General features: G+C 46.6%; 1 protein-coding gene across 1 annotated transcript; it reads left to right on the top strand.

Moving 5' to 3' along the window:
* The first annotated feature begins 438 nt into the window (after positions 1-438).
* On the top strand, positions 439-25,209 carry SRPRA (SRP receptor subunit alpha). The gene is made up of 14 exons (XM_033172336.1): positions 439-655; positions 6,037-6,120; positions 6,511-6,674; positions 7,312-7,472; positions 8,427-8,589; positions 9,502-9,655; positions 11,184-11,290; positions 11,399-11,517; positions 13,055-13,141; positions 14,893-15,065; positions 16,220-16,433; positions 18,800-18,963; positions 21,625-21,723; positions 23,552-25,209. Exons 1-14 carry the CDS (start codon positions 530-532, stop codon positions 23,678-23,680), a joined length of 1,944 nt encoding a protein of 647 aa, XP_033028227.1. The 5' UTR covers positions 439-529; the 3' UTR covers positions 23,681-25,209.
* Positions 25,210-25,500: the final 291 nt, after the last annotated feature.

The following is a 25,500-nucleotide window of genomic DNA, read 5'->3' as shown; positions in this document are numbered from 1 at the left end:
GCCATCAGTGTTGTGTCAGGAGCAAGCGCGTAGTGCCTCATCATCGCATTCCCCTCTTGGTTTTTAGACTAGGCCTATCGCCGTCTCTCTATGTTGCGACAAACTTATTAAAAGTTAAAACAAAATAAAAAATAAAAAAATCCCTTCCAGTAGCACCTTAGAGACCAACTAAGTTTGTTCTTGGTATGAGCTTTCGTGTGCATGCACACTTCTTCAGATAATAACTTATTAAAAGTTGTTTCTTTTAAAGCACATTTGCTTCGACCGCTCTATAGCTTTGCTACGTCTATGGTCATCACAGCGGTTTTTTTTCCTCTCTCCCCCATTTCCTTTTCCGGAAGCGAGGCCCAATCGTTATGCCCCTTTCTCCGCTTGGTTCCTCCTTCCATCCGGAAGCCCGCTTCCGGCGGAAATGAGGCGGGCAGTGAAGAGAATAGCCTGACGTGGGTAAGGAAGTCGGGCTGGTTTCCCGGCGTCTGAGGCCCCCTTCCCCGGTTCCCCCCTCTCTTCCCCCCCTCCCGGCTCCACCATGCTCGACTTCTTCACCATCTTTAGCAAGGGAGGCCTCGTCCTGTGGTGCTTCCAAGGTGTGCGCGGCCCCGCGGCGGCTTGCACTGCGCCCGTGAACGCGCTCATCCGCTCGGTTCTGCTCCAGGTGAGTCTTCTCGCCGCTTTCCCTCTTACGCGTCGACATCCTTCCGTCCGCCGATTTTGGGTGCCTCCCTCTCTCTCTTGCCCTCCCGCCGCCATTCCTGACTTTATGTTATTATACACCATCAAACTCCCCACCTTTATTCACTGGGGGGGGGGGGGACGACGACAGGTGACGATCTCCTCTTTAAAAAAATTAGAAACGTGAAACAAGGAAACATAAACTAAACAGCTGTTCGACAGTGGAACGGTCTCCCTCGGGAGGTTGTGGAGTCTCCTTCCTTGGAGCTGTTCATCTGCCATGGATGCTTTAGCTGAGATTCCTGCATTGCAGGGGGGGCTGGACTAGATGCCCCTCGGGGTCCCTTCCAACTCTAAGGTTCTGTGAAATAGCCTGGAAACGAACAGCCCAGTTCTGTGCAAGGTGCATTCAGATACAATGTGGGAATCAATAACCTAGTAGGTCAAGACAATTCCCATGCTTTCGCTGTGTGGGGAAACAACAACAACGTGGTTTTCTTAATCGAATGTGCCTAATTGCGATGCCTTATGGAATGGTATAGGCCCACATGTGCTGAAAAGAGAAGACTGTTTTGAAAATGTAAGTCAAAATCCGCCGTCGTGGAAGAAATCCGCAGGTGGGTCACCTGTGGCTCTCCAGATGTTGGATTCCAGACCTAATCAGCCCCAGCTGTCAACAGCCAGTCTGAAGGGATGATGGGAGTTGTAGTCCAGCAACATCTGGAGGGCCACGAGTTCCCCAGTCTTGCCTTGTTGTTGTTCAGTCGTTCAGTCGTGTCCGACTCTTCGTGACCCCATGGACCAGAGCACGCCAGGCACGCCTATCCTTCACTGCCTCTCGCAGTTTGGCCAAACTCATGTTAGTAGCTTCGAGAACACTGTCCAACCATCTCATCCTCTGTCGTCCCCTTCTCCTTGTGCCCTCCATCTTTCCCAACATCAGGGTCTTTTCTAGGGAGTCTTCTCTTCTCATGAGGTGGCCAAAGTACTGGAGCCTCAACTTCAGGATCTGTCCTTCTAGTGAGCACTCAGGGCTGATTTCTTTGAGAATGGATAGGTTTGATCTTCTTGCAGTCCATGGGACTCTCAAGAGTCTCCTCCAGCACCATAATTCAAAAGCATCAATTCTTCGGCGATCAGCCTTCTTGATGGTCCAGCTCTCACTTCCGTACATTACTACTGGGAAAACCATAGCTTTAACTATACGGACCTTTGTCGGCAAGGTGATGTCTTTGCTTTTTAAGATGCTGTCTAGGTTTGTCATTGCTTTTCTCCCAAGAAGCAGGCGTCTTCTAATTTCGTGACTGCTGTCACCATCTGCAGTGATCATGGAACCCAAGAAAGTGAAATCTCTCACTCCCTCCATTTCTTCCCCTTCTATTTGCCAGGAGGTGATGGGACCAGTGGCCATGATCTTAGTTTTTTTGATGTTGAGCTTCAGACCATATTTTGCGCTCTCCTCTTTCACCCTCATTAAAAGGTTCTTTAATTCCTCCTCACTTTCTGCCATCAAGGTAGTATCATCAGCATATCTGAGGTTGTTGATATTTTTTCCGGCAATCTTAATTCCGGTTTGGGATTCATCCAGTCCAGCCTTTCGCATGATGAATTCTGCATATAAGTAGGGAGACAATATACAGCCTTGTCGTACTCCTTTCCCAATTTTGAACCAATCGGTTGTTCCATATCCAGTTCTAACTGCAGCTTCTTGTCCCACATAGAGATTTCTCAGGAGACAAATGAGGTGATCCGGCACTCCCATTTCTTTAAGAACTTGCCATAGTTTGCTGTGGTCGACACAGTCAAATGCTTTTGCGTAGTCAATGAAGCAGAAGTAGATGTTTTTCTGGAACTCTCTAGCTTTCTCCATAATCCAGCGCATGTTTGCAATTTGGTCTCTGGTTCCTCTGCCCCTTCGAAATCCAGCTTGCACTTCTGGGAGTTCTCGGTCCACATACTGCTTAAGCCTGCCTTGTAGAATTTTAAGCATAACCTTGCTAGCGTGTGAAATGAGTGCAATTGTGCAGTAGTTGGAGCATTCTTTGTAAGTCTTTGTAAGTTGGAGCATTCTTGTAAGTCTTGCCTTACAAGCTTGCTAATGAATGTGAAACGTCTTAAACTCAAAGTAAAATGCAAATGGTAAATGGGCCATATATTTTGTGAGTGTTAATGTAACCCAAGTGGGATGATCCAAACACAGAAGAGTGGGTGGTATCCTTAGCATTGGGAGAAACTCAGTGTTTGAAGAAGTGCACCAAATTTCTAGATGGAAATAACTCTTAATGGTGGGATACCCACCCACCCCCGCGGACAGGACTGAGTATGCCCAGTGGGTACAGCATGATTACTTGACTGCTGGGATGTGTGCTAAAATCCAGGGAAGGGGGGGTATGGAATGGGGTATCTTGGAAAAGAGCGTGCCTGGTTGGAATCTTGATCTAGGAGCAGTTTGTACTGCAACTTTTTGTTGCAAGCTCTGCTCGTTATTACAAACTGCTTGAGTTCAGTGGGGGTTGTTCCCATGTAAGTGCACATAGGATTGCAGCCTAAGACTTTACTCTTAGGAATGCCTACCTAGATGTACGGCCAGCTTAGTTTAATGGAATTTACTCCTTAGTATTTGTGGCCCCTTAAAATACTAGCACGTTTATTTTTGGCTAACACAGCTACCCTTCCAGATGCTACACTTCCAGAAAGCCTTATGACAAGCACTCCTTGTTTGCTCCTCACCCTGACCACTGCATTTTGCAAGAAGGTTTCAAGAGACAAGGCCAATATGGTGCAATTGTTACTTAATAAGTGATTCCCAATGTGTTTAAGTTGTTTTCATCTGCAGAAACCATTTAGCAGCTGGCTAGACACAAGTTGCATTTCCCTGTAGAACCTCGTAAAACATATGCTGTGTTCAAGATTCCCTGTTGAATTGCAAGCCCAAACAGGAAAATATGTTTCCTATTTTAGTAGATTTCCTGTTTTGTAGTGCCTGTTTCTTATTTCAGAAAGTCACAGGTGCATAACTTGTATTTCCTTTTTTTGTACTTATGTGTGCACCTGCTATATTCCCAAGGACCTAATACAGAATACAATTTGTTGTTCCATAAGCTAGTAGTATGCGCTAGACAATATGTGATGGGAACATAAAATGAAAAGATGCAAAAGATCATGCTATCTAGTCATCCCTCTCTCCCACTCTTTCTGTCTTGGATCTCATTGTTGGGATATTGGTACAGACTGAGCTGCAAAAGCAGCAGCAGTGAGGCTGATATGACTTGTGTTTTTCCCATGAGAAAGACAGTTGTTTTGTCTTTCTCTCAACCATGTGATATCTTTACTTTCACTTTCAGTTCTGGCTAGAGAGATGCTAGATGCATTATGCACAGCTCTGACTTACTGAGCAGGCAAGCAGAGACATGCTCTGCATCTTATCTACAATAAAAATAGTTTAGCCTTAATGGCTTGTGTGTGTTGTTCTTCACGCTGGGGAACAATCGCATATCAATGTGCCACTGGACTCGAGTAGCCAGGAGTGCACCCAGGCTTTGTCCCTGCCTGGGGGGTCAGTCTCACAACTTGCCCCAGCGGGACGTTTGCGAACACTCATCCCGTAGCCATGGCTACTACAACATACCTTTTCCCCTAAGCTTTCTCTAACTCTTTATCTGTTTCCATACACTAATTGGAATTGGAGAATGGATACTACTTAAGCTGATTCCAGGTACAGGAGACAGGATGATCTGATAGTACATCCAGTTCTGGCAGCATGTTGTAATCGGGTCATTTGGATCCTTAGTCATGGATCACAACTGTAAGCATTAAGATTCCATAAAAGCAGGTCTGTTTAATTCGGATCAATAACTTGAGAGTTCTATTTTGTGATTTTGCATCTGTACAGAAAGTTGTATAGTAAGTAGTTTTTAAAGCAGTTTTTAAAATTTACTGGGTATTAAAACGCTCAACTGCACTACCTGTCTATTAGACATAATTTGGCTAACTTCTAAATATTCATTTATATTATTGGTTATATCAAGCTCTGCTGTCCATATATTTCAGAGCTTAAATGACCATTCAAAAATACTTCTTTAAAATAATGTGAACGTCAGAGTTTTCTTGGTGTCACTAAAGCTCATTTTTTTCGTCATGTAAATTGTGCTTTGGGGTGTTGATATTTATTTTACTTAGTGTGTAATGTTTCAGTCGGCACCATGCTGCTCCTATTTTTCTTTGTATATAAGAAAAGGATATTAGGTTGAGCATTGGTGACTTAGCTACCTTGTGTGTCTTGCCCAGGTCTTTCAGGTCTGAGATTAAACACTTTTTGCCATTCCTTTTATTTCTGAATTTCAAAGACTGTTTTCCAAGCCAAAAGGTGATACTTTATCAGTTTCCCTCTGTCCTGGGGTGCCATGTGATTCTTTGTTCCTTATTTCAGAGCACTTTTTCATGGACTATAGAGCAGTGCAGTGTTTATCTTTGGATGTTTGAAAGCTTCCTTGAGTAGCCACTCATATTAGCAGTTTGCACATCGGTGTGACTCATCAGATGGTGGGAATTGCTTCTGTGTTGTGCAGCATGGGCATGTTCTAGGTAGGCTGCCAGTAGGTGGTACTTGCCTACTTCTGGATTTCTTTACTTTGCTGGTATTTTCTTTGCCTTTTTGATTCTTGTTCAAGAAGACATGCCATTGATGGGTGGTTAGGTGAAAATGTAGCTGTTTCATACTAAGGCAGACTAGTGATTCAAGTAGCCTATCAGAATCTGTCTTAATTTTTCATAGCTCTCCAGGGTCTCAAATAGATATATTTCCAAGGTTTATGAGTAGGGTGCCGTTTAACTATAAACTCTGCTTCAGAACATTTCCCTCAAGTAACATTTTCTGTATGATTTCTGTAGAAGCAGGCTGTTTCTGCAAGATTGTGTTAATTATAGGAAGTCAGGATTGTTCAAAGAAGTTGCATGGATGCTAGCTAATAAGGTATTTGACTCTTCTGACAACAGGAGTCTGGGATCTGATGGCAAATAGCTCTGACAGCATGTGAGCTACTGTGTCTGAACAGCAAAAAGTCTAAAATCTTTGTTTGGTTGAAATGCATATTGCTGAATGAATTACAGTATAGCTGTTAGGTGTGAAGTGTACTGTGTGTCTTGAAACAAATGCTTGTAAACATGTATGGAACATGAAGATAGGACAATGTTTCCTAGAATTTGAATTGTACACACAGTTCTCTTGCAAAGCTATAGCAGTAAACGGGATGGTTATTCTTTACCAGAAATACACTGAATCTTTACAACTCCTGTAATGTAGGGTTTCCATGTCATTATAGGTGCTGACAATGTTCTCTCTTTCTCTCTCCCTTGCCTTTTCAGGAGCGAGGTGGCAGTAACTCTTTCAACCATGAAGCCCTTACGCTTAAATACAAGCTGGACAATCAATTTGAACTCGTTTTTGTGGTAAGTGAGTTATTCTGTGTGAGATAAAGACCTCAGACAGGTGGAAAACCTGTCTCCAAGAGTCTCTATAGCAAAGTGATGTATTGTTTTTGATGTTGTGGAACGTTACTTCCTTTTCCTTTGACTGGGATCGGAAGAGCTTGTTCCTCCGTCTTGCCTCACACAACGTCATTATAGCAACACCTTAGAAATTTTCCTTAAGAGCAACGAGGCTTCAGTCAAGGGGCAGTTTCTTTTTCACAAACAAATATGTAGAATTGTAAAGTTGGAAGGGAGTCCCGAGGATCATCTAGTCCAACCCCCTGCAATGCGTGAATCATAGAATGCAGAATCATAGAATTATAATGGGGTTACTTTTGCTTGTCTTTAACACCACTGTTCTCCTTGCAGGTTGGGTTTCAGAAAATTTTAACTCTAACCTATGTGGATAAGTTGATAGATGATGTTCATAAGGAGTTCCGAGACAAATATCGAAACGAGTTCCAGCAGAAGGGAGCTCTTGGGCTTCTCAATGGCACCTTTGATTTTAAGGAAGATTTTTTACGTCTCCTACGGTAATAGGTTGTTCCCTTTCATCTTTTGTTGCTGATCCTGTTGTCTTGCCTTAGATACCTTGTATTTTGGAGCTTAAGTTGGGGGCTTGGCTCAGTAGAGGTGAGCAGGAAGGAAGTCTGCCCTGCTAGGAACTGCTTGTGTGAACTTTGCTGTGCTCAGCTTTTGCTGTCTTCAAAATGAAATTGTATTTCCCACCTTGAATAGAGTTGCATTATAAATGGGGGGGGGATACTGAACAATTCACTTGTGCGCCACCCATAAAGCTGCATATGTTACTTATGGTTTTGGAGGAATCTACTGAAACCTAGCCATGGCATGCATCAGCATTCCCTCCCATAACCCAACATGACTTTATTGTACTCCGCAACATGGGCAAGGTTTGTTGATGGGTATTGGCACGATGGTGCTACCTAGCTAGCCTAGATGTCTCATTCCTTTGGGGGCAAGGGGTCCTATGGCCACATAGCCCAAGATCATCTCTTAAAAGTCACTTGTTAAAAGAAGTTAGGGGAACAAATTCCATGCGGTAAATATGCATCTGTGCTGCTGCCATCCAAGCCAGTTCTAAAATACATTTATTCATTGTCTGGCATTGAATGAGCACGACTGGGTAAACCTTTTCCTCTTTGCAAACAGGGATGCAGAGGAGAGCAGTAAAGCCCGAGCTCCCACTGCCATGAAGTCGTTTGAACAGTCGGCAAAATCCCAAAAAACCGTGAAGTCTATGATAGAAAACCGAGGGGAGAAACCAAAAGAAAAAACCAAGAGCAAGAAAAGCAAAGGTTCCAAAAAGGAAGGTGAGTCATTGTTGCGATATGCAAGCAGCAGGCCATGCCAAACCATAGGCCTGCTGTGGTGAGTAACCGTGGGGTTTGTGCTATTTCTGGTAGCTTGCACTCAGGAGCTGAATCGGTAGCAGTCTAATCACATGTCCTGTTTGTTAAAATCAGTTTTAAAGGTCCAGTCTGACGTGCAGTTGCTCATTTAGTGGCAACTGGGGATACCCTGCTGGTTGAGGAGTTGAAGCAGGGATGTGTCAAGAAACAGCCTACTCACAAGTAGGACCCTGGCAGAGACACATGCCCGATTGGCATGTTTCCTCCTTCTTGGACGATCGTTCGGGAGCTTCTTAAACTTCTTCAGCCCCCGGACATCACTGCGACTGATTTGGGAAGACATCAGCACACTCTTAGCATCCACAGAGGTTTGCGCAGTTGCATAACAGACCACAGCGACTCAGCATGTTGGCTAACCTACTTTATTTACATATAATACACACGGAGCTCTGCAACATGGCTCCCTCTCTCTCTAGCATCAGACAGCAAAGAGAAAGAACAAAGGACAATAGTCCCACTTCAGGGAACACAGTAAGACAAACATCCTGTATGCATCCCATCCCATTCTGTGGAATCAAAACACGTACCCGGTCATGTGATAAACAATAAACCCATGACTGCATACGGGGAATGAATCTCCAACAGGGTGGAGGTTCTCTGGCTCCCCCATTTGTTGGTGGACTACAGCTCCCATTATCCCCCAGCCATTGGCCATGCTGGCTAGGGTTGATTTAAACCCCATCCCTGGTTTAAATGTTTCATTTTGGGTTTTTTCTGGTGGAACATGGAATTTGCTCAGCGCATATATCATTATTTTTAAAACTTACAGTTACCTAAAAACCTCAAAAGCAGGACTTGACCCTTCTCTTAGAACATTGGATGTTATTAAAACAGTGCTTTCCGCCTCCCACCCAGCTCCAGTAAATGAAGCAGCTACCGTCCCCAAAGCAACCGCAGCTGTTAAGCAGGATCCTCCCATTGCTGCTGGAGACAGGGAAGAACTGACCAAGGATGAGATCCTGCAGAAGAACCGGGAGGAATTCTTTAGGAAGCGCATGAAGGGGGGAGAGAAGTCCAAGTAAGTTGAGGCCATTGCTAATGAATAACGCTATCAGATCTTCCTTGGCTTTGCATCCAGAGAGGTGAAGTTGGGTGGTCACATGGTCCATAGAGGAGGGACCATGGCTTGGTGGCAGAGCATCTGCTTTATATGCAGCAGGTCCCAGATTCAATCTCTAGTAGGGCTGGGAATGTCCTCTCTCTGAAACCCTGGAGAGCCACTACCAGTCCACATATAGCCCACACCAGGGGTCAGCAACCTTTTTCAGCCGTGGGCCGGTCCATCGTCCCTCAGACCATGTGGTGAGCCGGACAATATTTTGAAGGGGAAAAAAGAAGGAATTCCTATGCCCCACAAATACCCCAGAGATGCATTTTAAATAAAAGGACACATTCTACTCATGTAAAAACATGCTGATTCCCAGACCATCTGTGGGCCGGATTGAGAAGGCGATTGGGCCGCATCCGGCCCACGGGCCTTAGGTTGCCTACCCCTGGCCCAGACAGGTTTACCACTTCATTGAGGACTAACTTAATTTGAGCTGTCTTCATGGCAGGTGTCTATTCTGGAATGAATTGGAAAACAAACCCAAAACTTACTTTTGAGCCAGGGCTTGCGGGAGGCTAGAATCACTTGCTGTGGTTTTCTGAATTGGACTGCAGCAGGCTTGGGAGCAAAGTGAACTTCTGAGCACCAGTTTGTTTTACTGTCTTGGGAGTATGCTTCCTTGTTTTTCTAGAGAATGGTGTTTTCTTGTACTTATAGGTAGAAGAAATCATAATGCAGAATGCACACTTAGTCTTTCCTGCTATGATTGTTTGTGACCCAGCAAAGTTCAGGGTTGACTGGTGATTCAGAGCAGGAATTCTGTTCAGTTTTTCCCCCCTTGACCGCTAAGATCTACTGGAGTTTCTGTTCTTTCTTCCTTAGCAAGTCTCCAAAGCCAGACACTCAGAAGGACAAGGGGAAGAAGCCCAGAGTGTGGGAACTGGGAAACTCTAATGCCAAAGTACTTGACTATAGTAATTCCACTACCAATGGAAACGCAGACACATGTTCCATGGAGGAGTATGATCCAGAAATGGTAAGATCCCCAGTCACTAGACATCCTGATGGTTCTGTTTCATGCCTATGCATAGTTTTGCATAGCTATGTTAAGATGCTTTGCTCTCAAATCTTCAAGAGTTTACCAGGGCAGCTTGATTGTGGGGTTTTCATGTAGTTCTTGTCATCAAAGCAGATTTGGTTTCCTAACCAATGACCAAGCCACACTGTACAGAAGATTTATTGGGGCCATTGATTAGATAAACAGAACGTAGGGGATTTACTTGGAAGAACTGCAAATGGATGAAGTGTAATTCTTAGTGTCTCCCTTTCACAAGTGCTGCTGCTAGCAGTAATCTTGTAACACAGTAGTGTTGCCAAAGTAGCCTCAACTGTTAGCACGATGTGACTTGTGGCCCCATTCACACAAGGACTTGACTTTTATTTTGACTATCACATTTTGTTTCTCGATGCTCTTGACATTTAAGTCTTTTGTTGGGAGAGGAATAAAAGCAAAAAAAAGGAACAGAAGTACAGGTTCCCTTTTAAAAGAAGAATGCATTAGAAGACCCTCCTGGAATCAGACCCATGGCCCATCTATTCCAGTATCCTGTTCTCACAGTGGCCAGTCAGATACCTGTGGGAAGCATGCAAGCAGGTCTTGAGCTCAAGAGCTCTCTTCACTTGCGATTCCCAGCAAACTGTGCCATTGTGGTTACTAGATGCGGATGGCCTTGCCCTCCATGAATTGGTTTAATCATCTTTTAAAGCCATCCAAGTTGGCAGGCATCACTGCTTCTCATGGGAGCAAATTCCAAGTTTAACTACTCACTGTATGAAGTAGCAATTTATTTTATCTGTTCCAAATCTTCCAGGATTCAGCTTCACTGCATGCCCACTCCTAGTGTTATGGGAGAGGGAGAATTAACTTTATTTTATCTACTTTTTCTGTGCTATGCATCATTCTGTAATATCTGCACTATGGAACAAAGTATGCAGGTGTGCCTGTGCTGCTCTCTGCTTCCCATAATTCCCTGTCTCATCATAGAATAGAAGGGGGGAGGAGCCAATGGCCGCATTCCCTCTTGGGAAACCTTCCAAGGGCATAGAATGGGAGGGGCCATGAACGTGACTCTGAGCTTTCAGACACACAAACACCAGAGGCATTACCACAATTCAGGGACACATTCCAGTCAAGCAAAAACACTTGATGAAAGCTCAGAGCAGAGCTACTGAGGGTCTTGGCCTGGGGAGACCCCTTAAGACTGGACAGAGTCACTGAGGGCACCACCTGATCCACAGGCCAAAGTTTCCCCATCCCCTATAGAGAATGTGGGGCAACTTTTACTATAGAGCACTCATTCTGGGATATCCTCTGCTGGGTGTGCTCATCAAGGAGAAACAGAACCATGAGCCTTTTGTTCTTAGAACATGTGTAAAGAGTATAGAAGGAAGATGCACCCTCCAGAAGTAACTTAAGGTTCACATGGAGGCCTGAGCTGCTTAGAGTAGTGAGACGCAACAAAGAAGGCTTACGTAATTCCTGGCCTTTTTATCCTCCACCGCAGGTCCTTGGGGATCGCAACCATGAGCCTGGCCGTCTCCGTGATCTTGAATATGAGAGTGAAGAGGAAACTGAGGAAGAGAAGGTGGTTCAGAACTCTTCAGGTGCAAGGTAAGGTCCCTCACTAAAGCTGTTGTTCTGTGTTGACTTAAATGAAACCTTTTGTTGAATTGACATTTTCCCTCCTATAACATCATAACACTATCTTCTTGTTGCCAGTGCAAAGAAGGGTGGCCTTGGAGGCATGTTTGGGATGCTTAAGGGTCTTGTGGGCTCCAAAAGCTTATCCAGAGAGGACATGGACCCTGTGTTGGAAAAGATGAAGGATCACCTGATTGGTACGTTTGGCTCCCTCTGGAACTAGGCTGATGGGGGCTCAATTTGGTGGCAATGGGCTAGATGCTGCCCACTTCCCATGCAATTTGTGCTGAGCTGTGCTTATGAAGGGTCCAAGGTTAACTATGTCGTTAGTTGGGTTTTAGAAAAGGTCATTGAACTTTCTGAAGGCTAAGCAGAAGGAGAGTTGGAAGAAAGCCTAGGACAAGAATGGCTAGTTGCTGAAGTTCTTACAAAGCAGATTCTGTGCTGCTGGTACCCTAAGCTTCTTTTATCCCATTTTCTAAACACCGTTCTCTACTTCACATCCTTGTCAATTGTAGCATCCAGACATTCACACCATTGGCTGTCAGAATTGGTTACTCTGGCGCTGTGGTCTAAACCACTGAGCCTAGGACTTGCTGATCGGAAGGTCAGCAGTTTGAATCCCCGCAATGGGGTGAGCTCCCATTGCTCGGTCCCAGCTCCTGCCAACCTAGCAGTTCGAAAGCATGTCAAAGTGCAAGTAGATAAATAGGTACTGCTTTGACGGGAAGATAAACAGCGTTTCCGTGCGCTGCTCTGGTTTCGCCAGAAGCGGCTGAGTCATGCTGGCCACATGACCCGGAAAAACTGTCTGCGGACAAACGTCGGCTCCCTCGGCCAGTAAAGCGAGATGAGTGCCGCAACCCCAGAGTCGTTCGCGACTGGACTTAACTGTCAGGGATCCTTTACCTTTACAATCCAAGCACATTGGATGTTGGGCTTGTAAGCAGCCATCCTAGTGCTTAGTGTAAGCTTATTTGTTTTGAAAGCTTATTTTTACAATATCAGAAAGTTCAGCAAGTGGGCTGTGAGTGCTCCACATTTCCCACACCGGTCATAAGTAAAATGGATTGAATTTCAAACTGGAGTTTCATACCCCTTTATTCGAGACTTTAGGTGTCTTTTAATAGAGCATACCTGTTGGTGACAACAGCAGGTTAGTAGAATTGTCCATTGGCTGCAGGTCCTTTTACTCTCTTGGGGAACTAGTAATGCCTTCTACAGCCACCTGTCAACTCTCTTTTTCTTTCGTTTCTCATAGCAGTACTTCGCACTTCCTCTCTGGAACTTGAGGCAGCCTACATATGGACCCTAGATGCTTTTTGTAACTACTGTCTGAATTTCAGCATCCTATGATGCCTGGCTGAATTTTACCTACTAGGTTTGGAGGTGCAGTGGGTTGGCTTGGATGTGAATATTCCAAGTTCAAATCGCTGTTGAGCATCTCCCACCCTAGGTTAGTCATCACAGGATGCTGAAATTTAGGCGGTAGTTGCGGGTTTCACCTAGGGCCCCTCCGCAGGCTGGATGTGAGCAGTGTACTGTCAACATTGCCATCCAGTAGTGCTGCTAGGTGGTTAAAATGTCACCTCCCATCCTTGGAGAAGCAGAAACTACCAGAGTTAATATAAATTTCCATTTTAGAGAACATAAACAAATCATTCACCAAATAGTGTGAGCTTAGCAACATAACAATCTTAACTTGCTGTTTCCATCCCCCCCTCCTTCCCAAAGCTAAGAACGTTGCAGCTGAGATTGCTGTCCAACTCTGTGAATCAGTTGCAACAAAGCTGGAAGGGAAAGTGATGGGCACCTTTACCAGTAAGTTCCCCTTTGTTTTGCTTTGTTTTTTGCATGCCTTAGTGTGTACTGTAGTCTGGTGACATTACTTTCCTCGGATATATGCTCAAATGCTCATGATTTCAAAACAAAATCCTTGGGTGGTGTCCAACAAAGCAAATCCACTAGAGCCAAGATTTCCACTTGCACAGCAGAACTCCTGCTTTCTCTCCTCTCCCTCCGCAAATCTGCTCTGGAGTGTTGAGGAGAAACCCTCAACCTCACAAGAAAAGGTTTTGTAGGGCCCGTGGGGAGAAAAGTTCTGTTGCGCAGCCACAAGCCCTTCTGCAAGCGGATCTACTTCGCTGGATGCTACCCATTGTGTCTAAAAGAAACCAAATTAGATTGTGAGAACAGGTCTTTAGTGAAACTGACAATCCCATACCAGGAAAGACTGTACAGCAGCCACATACTCTATAACATGTGATGCCAGTGTGCCAAAGTCCACTTGTATGTTTGTTTGTTTGTGTGTGTCGTTGTTGTTCCATACCTGAAAAGGATTAGGAAGGGTTGTGGAATTCCAGGACATCATGCACAAAAGAAAGTAATACTACACATTGCACAGTATATGTGGGGCACTACACATGCACAAGCCCATTTACGGGCACAGTGTTTCTAGAATGTTACCAGGCTGTGCCTTCATTTTACTCCAATATATTTTGTTGGTACCCTGTACCAATCTGTTCCTTCCCAGTTTCACCATAGATCTGCTCTTGTGGAAGCAAATTCCTCACTCAGTAAATGTGGTCAGGGTCAGGGTGCAACTGCTGCTCACCAAATGTGAGTAGTTACTATTTTTATTATTGTCTCCCCAGCTGCCTATGCTAGAGTCTTGTTGCTTGCTCAACCTTGTCTCCAGCTGGCATGTTTGACTTCTGCTGCTGCTGCTGCTGCTGGAATGGGGGAAGAAATAACCCAAAGCGGATTTGTCCATTGGGAATCTGCTTCCCTGTGGGTTCACGAATGCTTAGCCTTCTGCATTTCTGGATGCCACCAGTGTGTGGGAGACTTATTTGAAAGCACACCCTGCAGGATTTTGTGAAGGGCAAATTTATATCCTTGGCATTAGTAAGTTTTGACTTCTCTCACAGAGAAGAGGGATTGGATCCTCTAGCAAAGAAGGCTGACATTGTCAGAGAATGTCGATGCAACTTAACAGGTGGTAGAAATGGATTTTGGACGCAGAAGCATTTGATTCAGATGGCCCGTTTTCTGTTTTTCTGTGTCTTGTGTTGTGAAGCTGTTTTGCTTGCCCAATGGCCACAAGAGCAAGCTGTACAAATATATCACTTATTAAAGAAAAAAATCAATGTTACTCCAGAAAGGTGATGGCTTATAAAGAGTGGCTGTGAGAGTGACTGAAAATCATGAGCCCTGGAGTGCCCTGTCAGTTGAATACTTGCACAGAAATACTGAACGCAATCAGTTGCTGATACAGAGAGAGTGGTAGACCAATGGTCTTCAGAGAAGGGTAGGTCGAACCTAAGACCAGATATGGAGAAACCAAGCTCGTTTGGAGAGGAAATGGGAACTTTTGCATTCCTGTTGTCCAGATGCTTCATCCTGGTCCTCCTGAAATGGACACAGCATCATTTCTGCAAGGAAAGCAGTGCCGGGCCTGTTCACATCACAGTTTACCTTGATGCACTTTCAATTATAAGGTGGGATAAGTGTGGGAAAGAGTATGTGGGGCCCGTCAATCTAAAAATGACAATGTGCTTCCAACTTCCCAGCGGTGACCTCAACTGTGAAGCAGGCCCTTCAAGAATCCCTGGTGCAGATCCTGCAGCCTCAGCGCCGGGTGGATGTTTTGCGCTCTGTGATGGAAGCCCAGCGTCACCGTCGACCTTATGTTATCACTTTCTGTGGTGTCAATGGAGTTGGCAAGTCAACTAACTTGGCCAAGGTACTTGGAAGGGGCTGCATGTGCGTGGATTTGGGGAACTGGGTGAAGTTGGGAGGGAAACTGGCTCAGGTTTGGGTAATGCAGGATGGTAGAGCACCGTTGCTATTGCGCAAGGCAAAGAGGAAGATGGTGGCATGTCTGGTCATATCATGGAGATCTAAATGGAAGGCCCCCAACCCTTGCTCAAGAGATCTCCTGATATATAAAGCATTGCACTAGCAAACATTGGTTTATCCAGCTCAGTATTTTCTGTGCTGATTGGCAGGGACTCTCGAGTTTCAAGGGAGAGGCCAGGGATAGAACTGGGAATCTTCTGCGCTCAAAGCTGATGCTCTGCGACTGAGTTGCAGCCCTTTCCCATTTGCTGTTACATGTTGTCTACTTTTCTCTCTCCCTGTCGAAATCCAAAGTTTATTCTGTCTAATGAGGAAGCATCAAGAAGGTGACTTGAAGTTGGACTGAGACCTGAAGTGCTACAAAAATTAGCATTTTCCTGGGTTGCCACCTAGTAGCCCATATCTAGCTTCTGAAGCAGTGTTGTTTCACCCACAGCTTCTTGGTAGAATTCTCAGTCTCGGCTTCTAAAGTACTATGGCATTTGCAAATGTCGCAGCCGTCAGTGCGCCCATAAAATCTTGTCTCCTGTTCTCAGCATTTTATGTTCTCGGACTCAAAGGGCTGGTTCATGCGTTTATCTTCTTCACACATCGACTGCAGCATAAACACATGGCTTGCCTGCATGGATGTGAAGCTACCGATGGAACATTCATATATATCACCATTGTCCACCTGCAAGCAATTCTTTTCAACAAAGGCTTCATACATTCACCTAAGTGTCATCAAGTGTTCAGTAATTCAGTGATGCACATGCTATGCACTCACCAGCCCTCGCCTGTGTGGGGGCACGTGTTCATTTTCACTTTCCAGATTTTGCAAGGCTCTCTGCCCATATTCCAAGCAGATCTTTCTAGCAATAAAAGTTTATTTGGACGCCGAATTTCTGCATCTGACCGGCATTAAGGGAGGCTGGCACATATCTACAGCCTTGTTATCACTTGGCAGGAAGCAAAGCTGCGAGGTGCCATTGGGAAGTCACGTAGAGATGCTGGATGGTAGGTGATGGAAGCGCTAACATTCTTCTGCCTGCCCCCCAGATCTCGTTCTGGCTGATTGAAAACGGTTTTAGTGTCCTCATTGCGGCCTGCGACACATTCCGTGCTGGTGCTGTAGAGCAGCTGCGGACTCACACTCGCCGCTTGAATGCTCTTCACCCTCCTGAAAGCCACAGCGGCCGCACAATGGTGCAGCTTTATGAGAAGGGATATGGGAAGGATGCGGCCGGCATTGCCATGGAGGCCATTTCGTATGGTGAGGCCTTTCTCCCTGCTTCCCCCTTACTTCTGAACCCTTCATGTCTTCCTTAGCAATCCTAGTCACTGCATGCCTGTAGCTGAAATCTCTTTTTTCCTGTTGCTTCCCCCTCCCACTCCCCCCAAAATCTGGGGATATTCCAAATGCTAAATACTCTCCTCTCCAGCCAATAGGAAGCATTGGGACTGGCCTGTGGGATCATCTCAACCACCCTAAATCCAGTTCCTTCTCGTCCTCTGCAAGAGAACGAATCTGATTTATAGCTCTGCCTAATCAACGGGGTGAGCTCCCATTGCTCGGTCCCATCTCTTGCCAGCCTAGCAGTTCGAAAGCACGTCAAAGTGCAAGTAGATAAATAGGTACCGCTCCGGCGGGAAGGTAAACGGCGTTTCCATGCACTGCTCTGGTTCACCAGAAGTGGCTTTGTCATGCTGGCCACATGACCCGGAAGCTGTACGCCGGCTCCCTCGGCCAGTAACGCGAGATGAGCGCCACAACCCCAGAGTCGGACATGATTGTTCCTAACGGTCGGGGGTCCCTTTACCTTTACCTTTAGTTTGTCATTCTAGCCATAACCAGGAAGGCTTCAGGTTGAGTGAATAGAAGAGTCTCTGACAGTCATAATGGATAGAAACATCCTCAGTTTGGGAATCATGTATAAAGAACAGTATTTGGCATCCTGAGAAACAGACTTAAAAAAATGTTAATATTTATGGCTATGAAGGCAAGCCTGAAAACGTTTGGGCAATGAGCTTGAAATCTCAGAAGAGAGATTTGAGGAAGGCAATAGCCAACAGAGTAGAGTTTTAATCTGAGGGTGGGAGAAATGTAAACAATAGGCAGATCTGATTCATTTGCAGAATTTTGCAGTTCCTGACATAGGATCATAGAGGACAGGGGTCAGCAACCCGCGGCTCCGGAGCCGCATGTGGCTCTTTTACACCTTTGCCGCGGCTCCGGGGCGGATACACCTGTCCACTTCTCCAGCTGGCCAGTGGCAGCGGCCGCCCTCCAGCTGGCCGGCGGCCCGCCCTCCGGAGGCTGAGGGCACTGCTGCTGTGCTGCTCTGCTCATGCGCCGTGCCTCGTTTCTGCCAGCGCAGGCGCAGCAGCAGTTTCCCTCCGGAGGTGTGGCTGCTGCTGCTGGCGTGGAGCTGCTGCTGGCTGCTGCGTCGAGGTGACGACGAGGTAGGCAGCTGCGGGCTGGGCCAGGGGCGGCGGGTGGCGGGTGAGGGGGGAAGCCTGCTTTTTAAAAATGGTCGAGGAAGCGGCGCCTGTTTCCCTGCCGCTGCCTCCTTCGCTCCTGGTTCCGCTCGCAGCCTCAGACTGCGCTCTCGCGGGCGCGCGTCTCTCTCCGCCCCAGAGCAAGGCCAGGACGCCCCAAAAGGTTGCAGTTTTTCCTCTGTCCTGAGTGTGTGTTAGGGGAGCCTTGACAAAGCACCTGTTGGCGTGGAAGAGAGCAGTCCTAACTTGGATCTGTGTTCATGTGCAAAATCTATCGCCATTGTCATTAAGGGGGCAGGGAACTCCCCTAAAAAGGTCTGAACACTATGAACTACTACAGCCACCTGTATGCAAGTCAGCACAAACATCACAGGCTTCTCTGGTGCAATTCTGTGCTTTATTTAGCAAGAGAGGAGGTTGGAAGAGGTGAGCATAGCCTCTGGTCTGGAATATTAAGGGTAAAAGACACTAAGATTATTGTAAAAGCCAGCAGTCTTCAATTAGACATGGGACAAACATGTAACACAAGTGTGCAGTTGAGGACTCATTTTTTTAAAAAACAACAACAAATCAAATATTTGTATGCTGTAGCAACCCACCTTGGATCAGGCTGTGACCTGGTAGTGCCCCCCAGGGTGGATAAAAATGAATGATTTTTAAAAAAAAATTTTTAAAAATTGGATTTTTTAAAAAATTTAAATCAGATTTTTTAAATTTAAATTGGATTTTTAAAATTTTAAATCAGATTTTTAAAAATAAAATGCAGTGTTATATTTGTTTTAAATGTCACAATGGTTTTGCGGCTCCCAGTTTTTTTTTTCTTCGGAAATGAGTCTAAGTGGCTCTTTTTGTCTTAAAGGTTGCAGACCCCTGATAGAGGAGAATAAGCGGTAAATTATACTCTTGTTTTGTACTCCAGTTTCCACTAGAAAATTTACCAGACCTGCCATACACACTCAGAAAACTTACTTCGGGTGTTTGCTGGCTCTGCTTTGTACTTCATTTCATTAAAAAAGCCAGCTGGTAAATCCGAAGGCAACTCCCATTCGAAGCTGTAGGCTTGGATTCCCCCCCCCCCACCAAGCTGTTGCTGGATTTATTTATTCCTTCAAATAAATATATCCTTTTTTATCTTCTCAGCACGTAACCAAGGTTTCGATGTGGTCTTGGTGGACACAGCAGGCCGTATGCAAGACAATGCTCCTTTGATGACAGCTCTGGCTAAGCTCATTGCAGTCAACACCCCTGACCTTGTCCTGTTTGTGGGGGAAGCCTTGGTGGGAAATGAGGCTGTGGATCAGCTGGTTAGTTCCTCACATTACTAGTCAAGATTCAAAACTCAAGAGGTGAAAAATGCAAACCTCCTTTTGAGTGCTTCTTTACACAACAATGGTATACCTAGAAGTAGTCGTGTCTGTTTGCATGCAACGGATATGTAGTACAGTCGTACCTTGGAACCGGAACTCAGACGTTTTGGCTCCAGTTTGCAAATGTTCTTTGGAACCCGAACGTCCAGCGGGGCTTACGGGGCTTCCGATTGGCTGCCAGTTTCTGAATGTTTTGGAAGTCGAACGGAGTTCCAGAACGGATTCCGTTTGACTTCCAAGGTATGACTGGACAGGCAACTCTACTATTACACTGGGGACATGGCCCAGGGGTAGCACCTAAAGCCAAAATTGCTTATTGTCAAAGGACTTTGGGTTCAGTGACGTGCAGGATTGCGAAGTTTCCCACCCCCCCCAACACCCGCCCCCTTCCAATTTATTTGCCAGGCGTGAAAAACTGAATGCACCCAAGTTAAATGTGTGTGTGTGTTGCGAGTTGCCTGTATGGGCACATTCATCATAGCATGGGGGAAGTGCTGGGGATCGCCAAAGACCCCCCTCCCCCCACTACATTTATACAGTGGTACCTCGCAAGACGAAATTAATTCATTCCGCAAGACTTTTCGTCTTGCGGAAATTTCGTCTTGCGAGGCACCGTTTCCCATAGGAACGCATTAAAATTTAATTAATGCGTTCCTATGGGAAAAAAATCAGGGAGCGCCGGTCGGAAGGGGCGCCGGCCGGCACCGGAGCCGCGCGGCGCCGCATTTTAAGGCTGCAGCGAGCGAACTGTTCGCCCGCTGCAGCTTTAAAATGCGGCGTAGCTAAAAAGGCTTACCTTTTGGCTCCGGTGGGGGGGGGGGTTTCCGAGTCGCGTCCGCCATTTTGGATCGACTCAGACATGCGCAGTCGATCCAAAATGGCGGACGCGACGCGGAAAACACCCCCCCACCGGAGCCAAAAGGTAAGCCGCGCCCCTCCCGACCGGCACGGCGCCGCGTTTTAAGGCTCCGGCGAGCGCTGCAGCTTTAAAACGCGGCGTCGCGCCGCAGCTAAAAAGGCTTACCTTTTGGCTCCGGTGGTGGTGGGGGTGTTTTCTGCGTCGCGTCCGCCATTTTGGATCGACTCAGACATGCGCAGTCGATCCAAAATGGCGGGCGCGACGCGGAAAACACCCCCCCACACCGGAGCCAAAAGGTAAGCCTTTTTAGCTGCGGCGCGACGCCGCGTTTTAAAGCTGCAGCGCTCGCTGGAGCCTTAAAACGCGGCGCCGTGCCGGTCGGGAGGGCTTACCTTTTGGCTCCGTTGTGTGGGGGGGTGTTTTCCGCGTCGCGCCCGCCATTTTGGATCGACTGCGCATGTCTGAGTCGATCCAAAATGGCGGGCGCGATGCAGAAAACACCCCCCCACCACCGGAGCCAAAAGGTAAGCCTTTTTAGCTGCGGCGCGACGCCACGTTTTAAAGCTGCAGCGCTCGCTGGAGCCTTAAAACGCGGCGCCGTGCCGGTCGGGAGGGCTTACCTTTTGGCTCCGTTGTGTGGGGGGGTGTTTTCCGCGTCGCGCCCGCCATTTTGGATCGACTGCGCATGTCTGAGTCGATCCAAAATGGCGGGCGCGATGCAGAAAACACCCCCCCACCACCGGAGCCAAAAGGTAAGCCTTTTTAGCTGCGGCGCGACGCCGCGTTTTAAAGCTGCAGCGCTCGCTGGAGCCTTAAAACGCGGCGCCGTGCCGGTCGGGAGGGCTTACCTTTTGGCTCCGTTGTGTGGGGGGGTGTTTTCCGCATCGCGCCCGCCATTTTGGATCGACTGCGCATGTCTGAGTCGATCCAAAATGGCGGACGCGACGCGGAAAACACCCCCCCACACACACCGGAGCCAAAAGGTAAGCCTTTTTAGCTATGGCGCGATGCCGCGTTTTAAAGCTGCAGCGCTCGCTGCAGCCTTAAAACGCGGCTCCGGCGGCTCACAGTGGTACCTCGCCAGACGAATTCGTCTTGCGAAAAACAGCCATAGACGAATTCGTCTCGCGAGTCAACTAAAAACTCGCAAAACCCTTTCGTTTTGCGAGTTTTTCGTTGTGCGAGGCATTCGTCTTGCGGGGTACCACTGTACTTAGTGGCAATTAGACGTTGACTGCAACATAAATTGTCAAAAATAGTGACAATACCTGTGTGTTCTAAGGACCCAGGTGGCGCTGTGGGTTAAACCACAGAGTCTAGGGCTTGCTGTTCAGAAGGTCGGCGGTTCGAATCCCTGCCACAGGGTGAGCTCCCGTTGCTCGGTCCCAGCTCCTGCCCACCTAGCAGTTCAAAAGCACGTCAAAGTGCAAGTAGATAAATAGGGAGCGCTCCAGCGGGAAGGTAAACGGCGTTTCCGTGCGCTGCTCTGGTTCGCCAGAAGCAGCTTTGTTATGCTGGCCACATGACCCGGATGCTGTCTGCGGACAAACATCGGCTCCCTCGGCCAGTAAAGCGAGATGAGCACCACAACCCCAGAGTCGGACACAACTGGACCTGATGGTCAGGGGTCCCTTTACCTTTACCTGTGTGTTAGCAGACATGCGTACAGCCCATCAGTGAGCCTTGTGCAAGAACATTGCCAAACCTGTTTGTTTCACCATTTGCTTCCCGTACACCAGGTCAAGTTCAACAAAGCCCTTGCTGATCACTCCATGGCTCAGACCCCACGCCTCATTGACGGAATAGTGCTCACCAAATTTGATACCATAGACGACAAGGTAAATGGGGCCCATAGGTTGCAATTGTTTGGGGGTGGGAGTTTTTCATTTTTGATGGAAAAAGCAGCTTTTTATTATTTCTGGTATGGCTCCGGGCAGGTGGGGAATGTCAGGCCTGCAGGCCAGATGTGGTCCACCAGGCCTCCTGTCTTCCATGGGCAACCCCCACTCTCCCCAGGCTGCACCTCTCACTGACTTTGCTCTACTCTCTCGAGTGCTTTTGCCTCGTTGGAATATGTGGTTGAACTGTGATAATGCCTCTCGCTTGCCTGGATGGAGAGGTGTGTTGGGGAGGGAAGACCTGATCTTCTCATATGGGTGGAATGTAGCCATTCCACAAAGGGAGGAGTCACATCTGTTGCTCCGCCTAAACAAGCCTTTGGCCTTGTCCACCACTGGCATGTGCCCCCCCCCCCATACTCAGTGGATCGCAAGGTAATGTGACCATTGGGCTGAAAAGGTTCCCCCCCACTTTGCTTTGGCAGTTTTTACCAGCAAATAAGCTTTTTCTGTGGACGTTTTAGTAAACACGGTTTTCTGAAGAACTGAACAGAATCAATAAGCACTGGGTAATTTTGGAAGGCTTACTAAATACAGGTGAAACTCGAAAAATTATAATATCATGGAAAGGTTCATTTCTTTCAGTAATTCAACTTAACAGGTGAAACTAATATATGAGATAAGACATGCAAAGCAAGATATGTCAAGCCTTTATTTGTTATAATTGTGATGATTATGGCACACAGCTGGTGAGAACCCCAAATTAACAATTTCAACTTTGGGGTTTTCATCAGCTGTACGTCATAATCATCACAATTGTAACAAATAAAGGCTTGACATATCTCGCTTTGCATGTCATGAGTCTATCTCATATATTAAACTCCAGTAGCTAATGAAAACAATTGCTTACATAAATGAACTTTTCCACGATATTCCAATTTTTCGAGTTTCACCTGTACATCTTTCTTCCATCCATGGGATTAGTCTCTTCCAGTTTTGTGCTGTTCCGCCACCTGGAGCTTTCGATTGTTTCTAGATTATGATCCGGCAAGCCTCTTTTATGTTACAGAATGGCTTTCTAGGGCCCGTAATGTGTTTCCCTTTCTAAAATGTTCAGTTAAGTGCTATGCCACATACTGTTGAACCTTTCTCCTGGATTTTTTTTTTTTAAAGCAGCCTTGTGATGTTGCTGCAGGGGAGGCATAGCTGAAGCCTATACTCTAGGGCCAGGGCGACATTTGGTTTTCAACATTGTGATAGATCATCAGCTAAATACCAGTACAGTATATGCTGATTTATCACGATGTCTGGAATGTTTCTCGGCTGTTTCTTCCTCCCCACCTTAGAGTAGGAAGAACAGCTGAGGTACATTGCCCAGCCCTGTGACAGTGAGCGAGCCCCGAAGGCCTTTTTGGCTCACGCGTGAACTGGAGGGGCATTGGAGCTTCCTTGTTGGGGAACAGTATTCCACAGTGGTGTCCATCTTCTTTTATCGAGGTGGCAGTCTGAGCAGATGACCAAGGATCAAGGCAGGTTCATTGGGGGGAAATGCCCTTTTAAAATCCCCATATGGTAAGAGATGTACCCTTAGGAGGGGGGAAAAACTGGCTAACATCAGTGGGTGTATCTCCCACGTCCTAGACCAGCCTTCCCCAACCTAGTGGACTAGACACAAGGCACATTTAGTAGCTTTAAAAAAAAAAATTGAGAGGTTGTAACCATGGAAATACCAAGGATTTCTCTCCCCCCCCCCCCGATGTAATTTCACTGTGCACAATGATACTATATCATCCTTTCCTACACTAACAGCTGCTCCTTTTCTCCCCAGGTTGGTGCTGCAATTTCCATGACATACATCACTAGTAAACCAATTGTGTTTGTGGGTACTGGGCAGACCTACTGTGACCTGCGTAGCCTTAATGCCAAGGCTGTGGTTGCTGCTCTCATGAAGGCCTAACCACCACTTATTGCACCAAATTCCTGTCTGCAAATGTCTCAGAATGTGCTTTCCAGTGTGACTGTTTTTAGAACTCCCCCAACCCCCCCAACCCCCGTTTTTTGGCATAGTGCAACACAGAATTGGAGGGATGCTAGAAAAAAGCTGCTTACCTGGCTTTTGGTCCTTCTCCTCTTGATTTTGCTAACACACACCTTCCTTGATGTGATGCGTGGGTTTAATTGTAGCAAGAGGTGCCTGTCTTCCTTTGAATTCTACTTACTTTCATACACATTGGCTCTAAAAGTGTCCTGGGGTTGTCTTCACTTTTCCTACTGAGCCCTCTTTCCTGTTTCCCTTCATTCTGCCTGCTTAGACAGTCCAAAGCCAGAGCTTTGGTTCCCTCCCCCCCCCCCCACCTCCATCCCAGGTTAGCAGGTGCGATAAAGACTTTGTGGAGCGGGGGATTGTTCTGCCACTACCTAAGCATCTATGAACTCTGCTGTCTTTTAAAGCTCTTCTCTCCGGCCATGGGGTAGAGCGGATACTGCCTACGGGCAGCTCTGCTCTTATCAATCTTCGCATTTGCCGATTGCTTTGATCACAGTAGTTCACCAAAGCTTTCAAACCAAAAAAAAAAGGAAGATAGATACCAGAGTGAATTCCTGCTTAACAGGGTGGCTGTTGATGCCTTAAAATGGTCCTCCTTTCTACTGTCAGTGGGACTCTCTACAGCAGGGCCCTCCAGACACTGCCCCCAGACTGTAGCATTTGTGTGAAAAATGCAGGAACCCGTGATGCCATCCTAATGACATATTTTTAAGTGGGGGTGCGACATCCCTTTTTCTAATAATGTCTCTCCAGCTGATCAGTGAGCTGCTTCGTGTTTTTTTTGTTTTTTTGGTGGAGTTGAATTACAGACCCATTCTCACACAACAGTGGTGCTTGCTGCTAGCTATCAAGACTCTTCCTCCGATTCCTTTGCTGTGAGCACATACTATAACTTTGCACACTATTGAATGTGCATATGCAAAATGGAAGCTTGCGGCTTACGATGCTTCAGATAATCCCTTTGCCCAGCACAGTCCTAATTCAAACCAAGGGAGGGGGAGGAAACACCTCTGCCTCCAGGAAGAGCTGGTTGTGTGAATAATTAGAGCAGGAATTGTGGGTATATTCTGTAATGAACAACTGCCCTTGCTGCTGACACAGGATTCTGGTCCCATAACTCACGGCCTCACCTCCCACCTAATCATTGGAGGATGGAATGAAACTGGTCAACACAAGCCTTTGCATGCTCTCCCACCTGCACTGGCTTTTGCTTTTCTAAACCAGTCTGTGACAGGAATTTTCTGGTGGGTGCTTGCTGCTTTTCTGCCCCCTCCCTTCAGAGTGCCTCTTGATCCTGGTATAAAGTGCTATGTTAAATACTACAAAACTCTCTATGAAGATGTCTCGTAGCTCGGTATTGCAGATGTGCTCTAGTGCAATAAGTTGAATGCTGTCTGCTAAAAGGTAATTTATATAATAAAACTTCATTAAAAAAAGAAAGAAACGCACGTGATTTCCTTTGTTGTTAGGTGCAGCAGCATAAAAATCCAGGGCTTCAAACTGTTCCAGAAAACCCTCAGCTTGCTTCCAAGAGACCAGGAGTAGCAAGCAAGCTTCCTAGGACTGATCCCTTTCAAGCTGATCTTTTCCCTGCAATGCATGGCTGCAGGCAAGTTCTCTGTGAACCTGATGTACATCTTTGGAAGCTCCCCAGAATCCTCTGCAAACATAGAGGTTTCTCTTAATGCATGGCAGTGGCTGGTTTGTGACTTTAAAGTCTGTTTCCTAGG

Source organism: Lacerta agilis, chromosome 15, assembly GCF_009819535.1.
Source record: "Lacerta agilis isolate rLacAgi1 chromosome 15, rLacAgi1.pri, whole genome shotgun sequence".
Classification (NCBI taxonomy): Eukaryota; Metazoa; Chordata; class Lepidosauria; order Squamata; family Lacertidae; genus Lacerta; species Lacerta agilis.
This window is presented reverse-complemented; position numbering and strand designations above follow the sequence as displayed.

Excerpts from the sequence above, each read along its gene's own strand:
- SRPRA (XM_033172336.1), top strand. The coding sequence starts at position 530 with ATGCTCGACTTCTTCACCATCTTTAGCAAGGGAGGCCTCGTCCTGTGG. Across the intron at positions 6,121-6,510 it reads AATTTGAACTCGTTTTTGTG|GTTGGGTTTCAGAAAATTTT; the intron begins GTAAGTGAGTTA and ends TTCTCCTTGCAG. Across the intron at positions 11,518-13,054 it reads GATGAAGGATCACCTGATTG|CTAAGAACGTTGCAGCTGAG; the intron begins GTACGTTTGGCT and ends TCCTTCCCAAAG.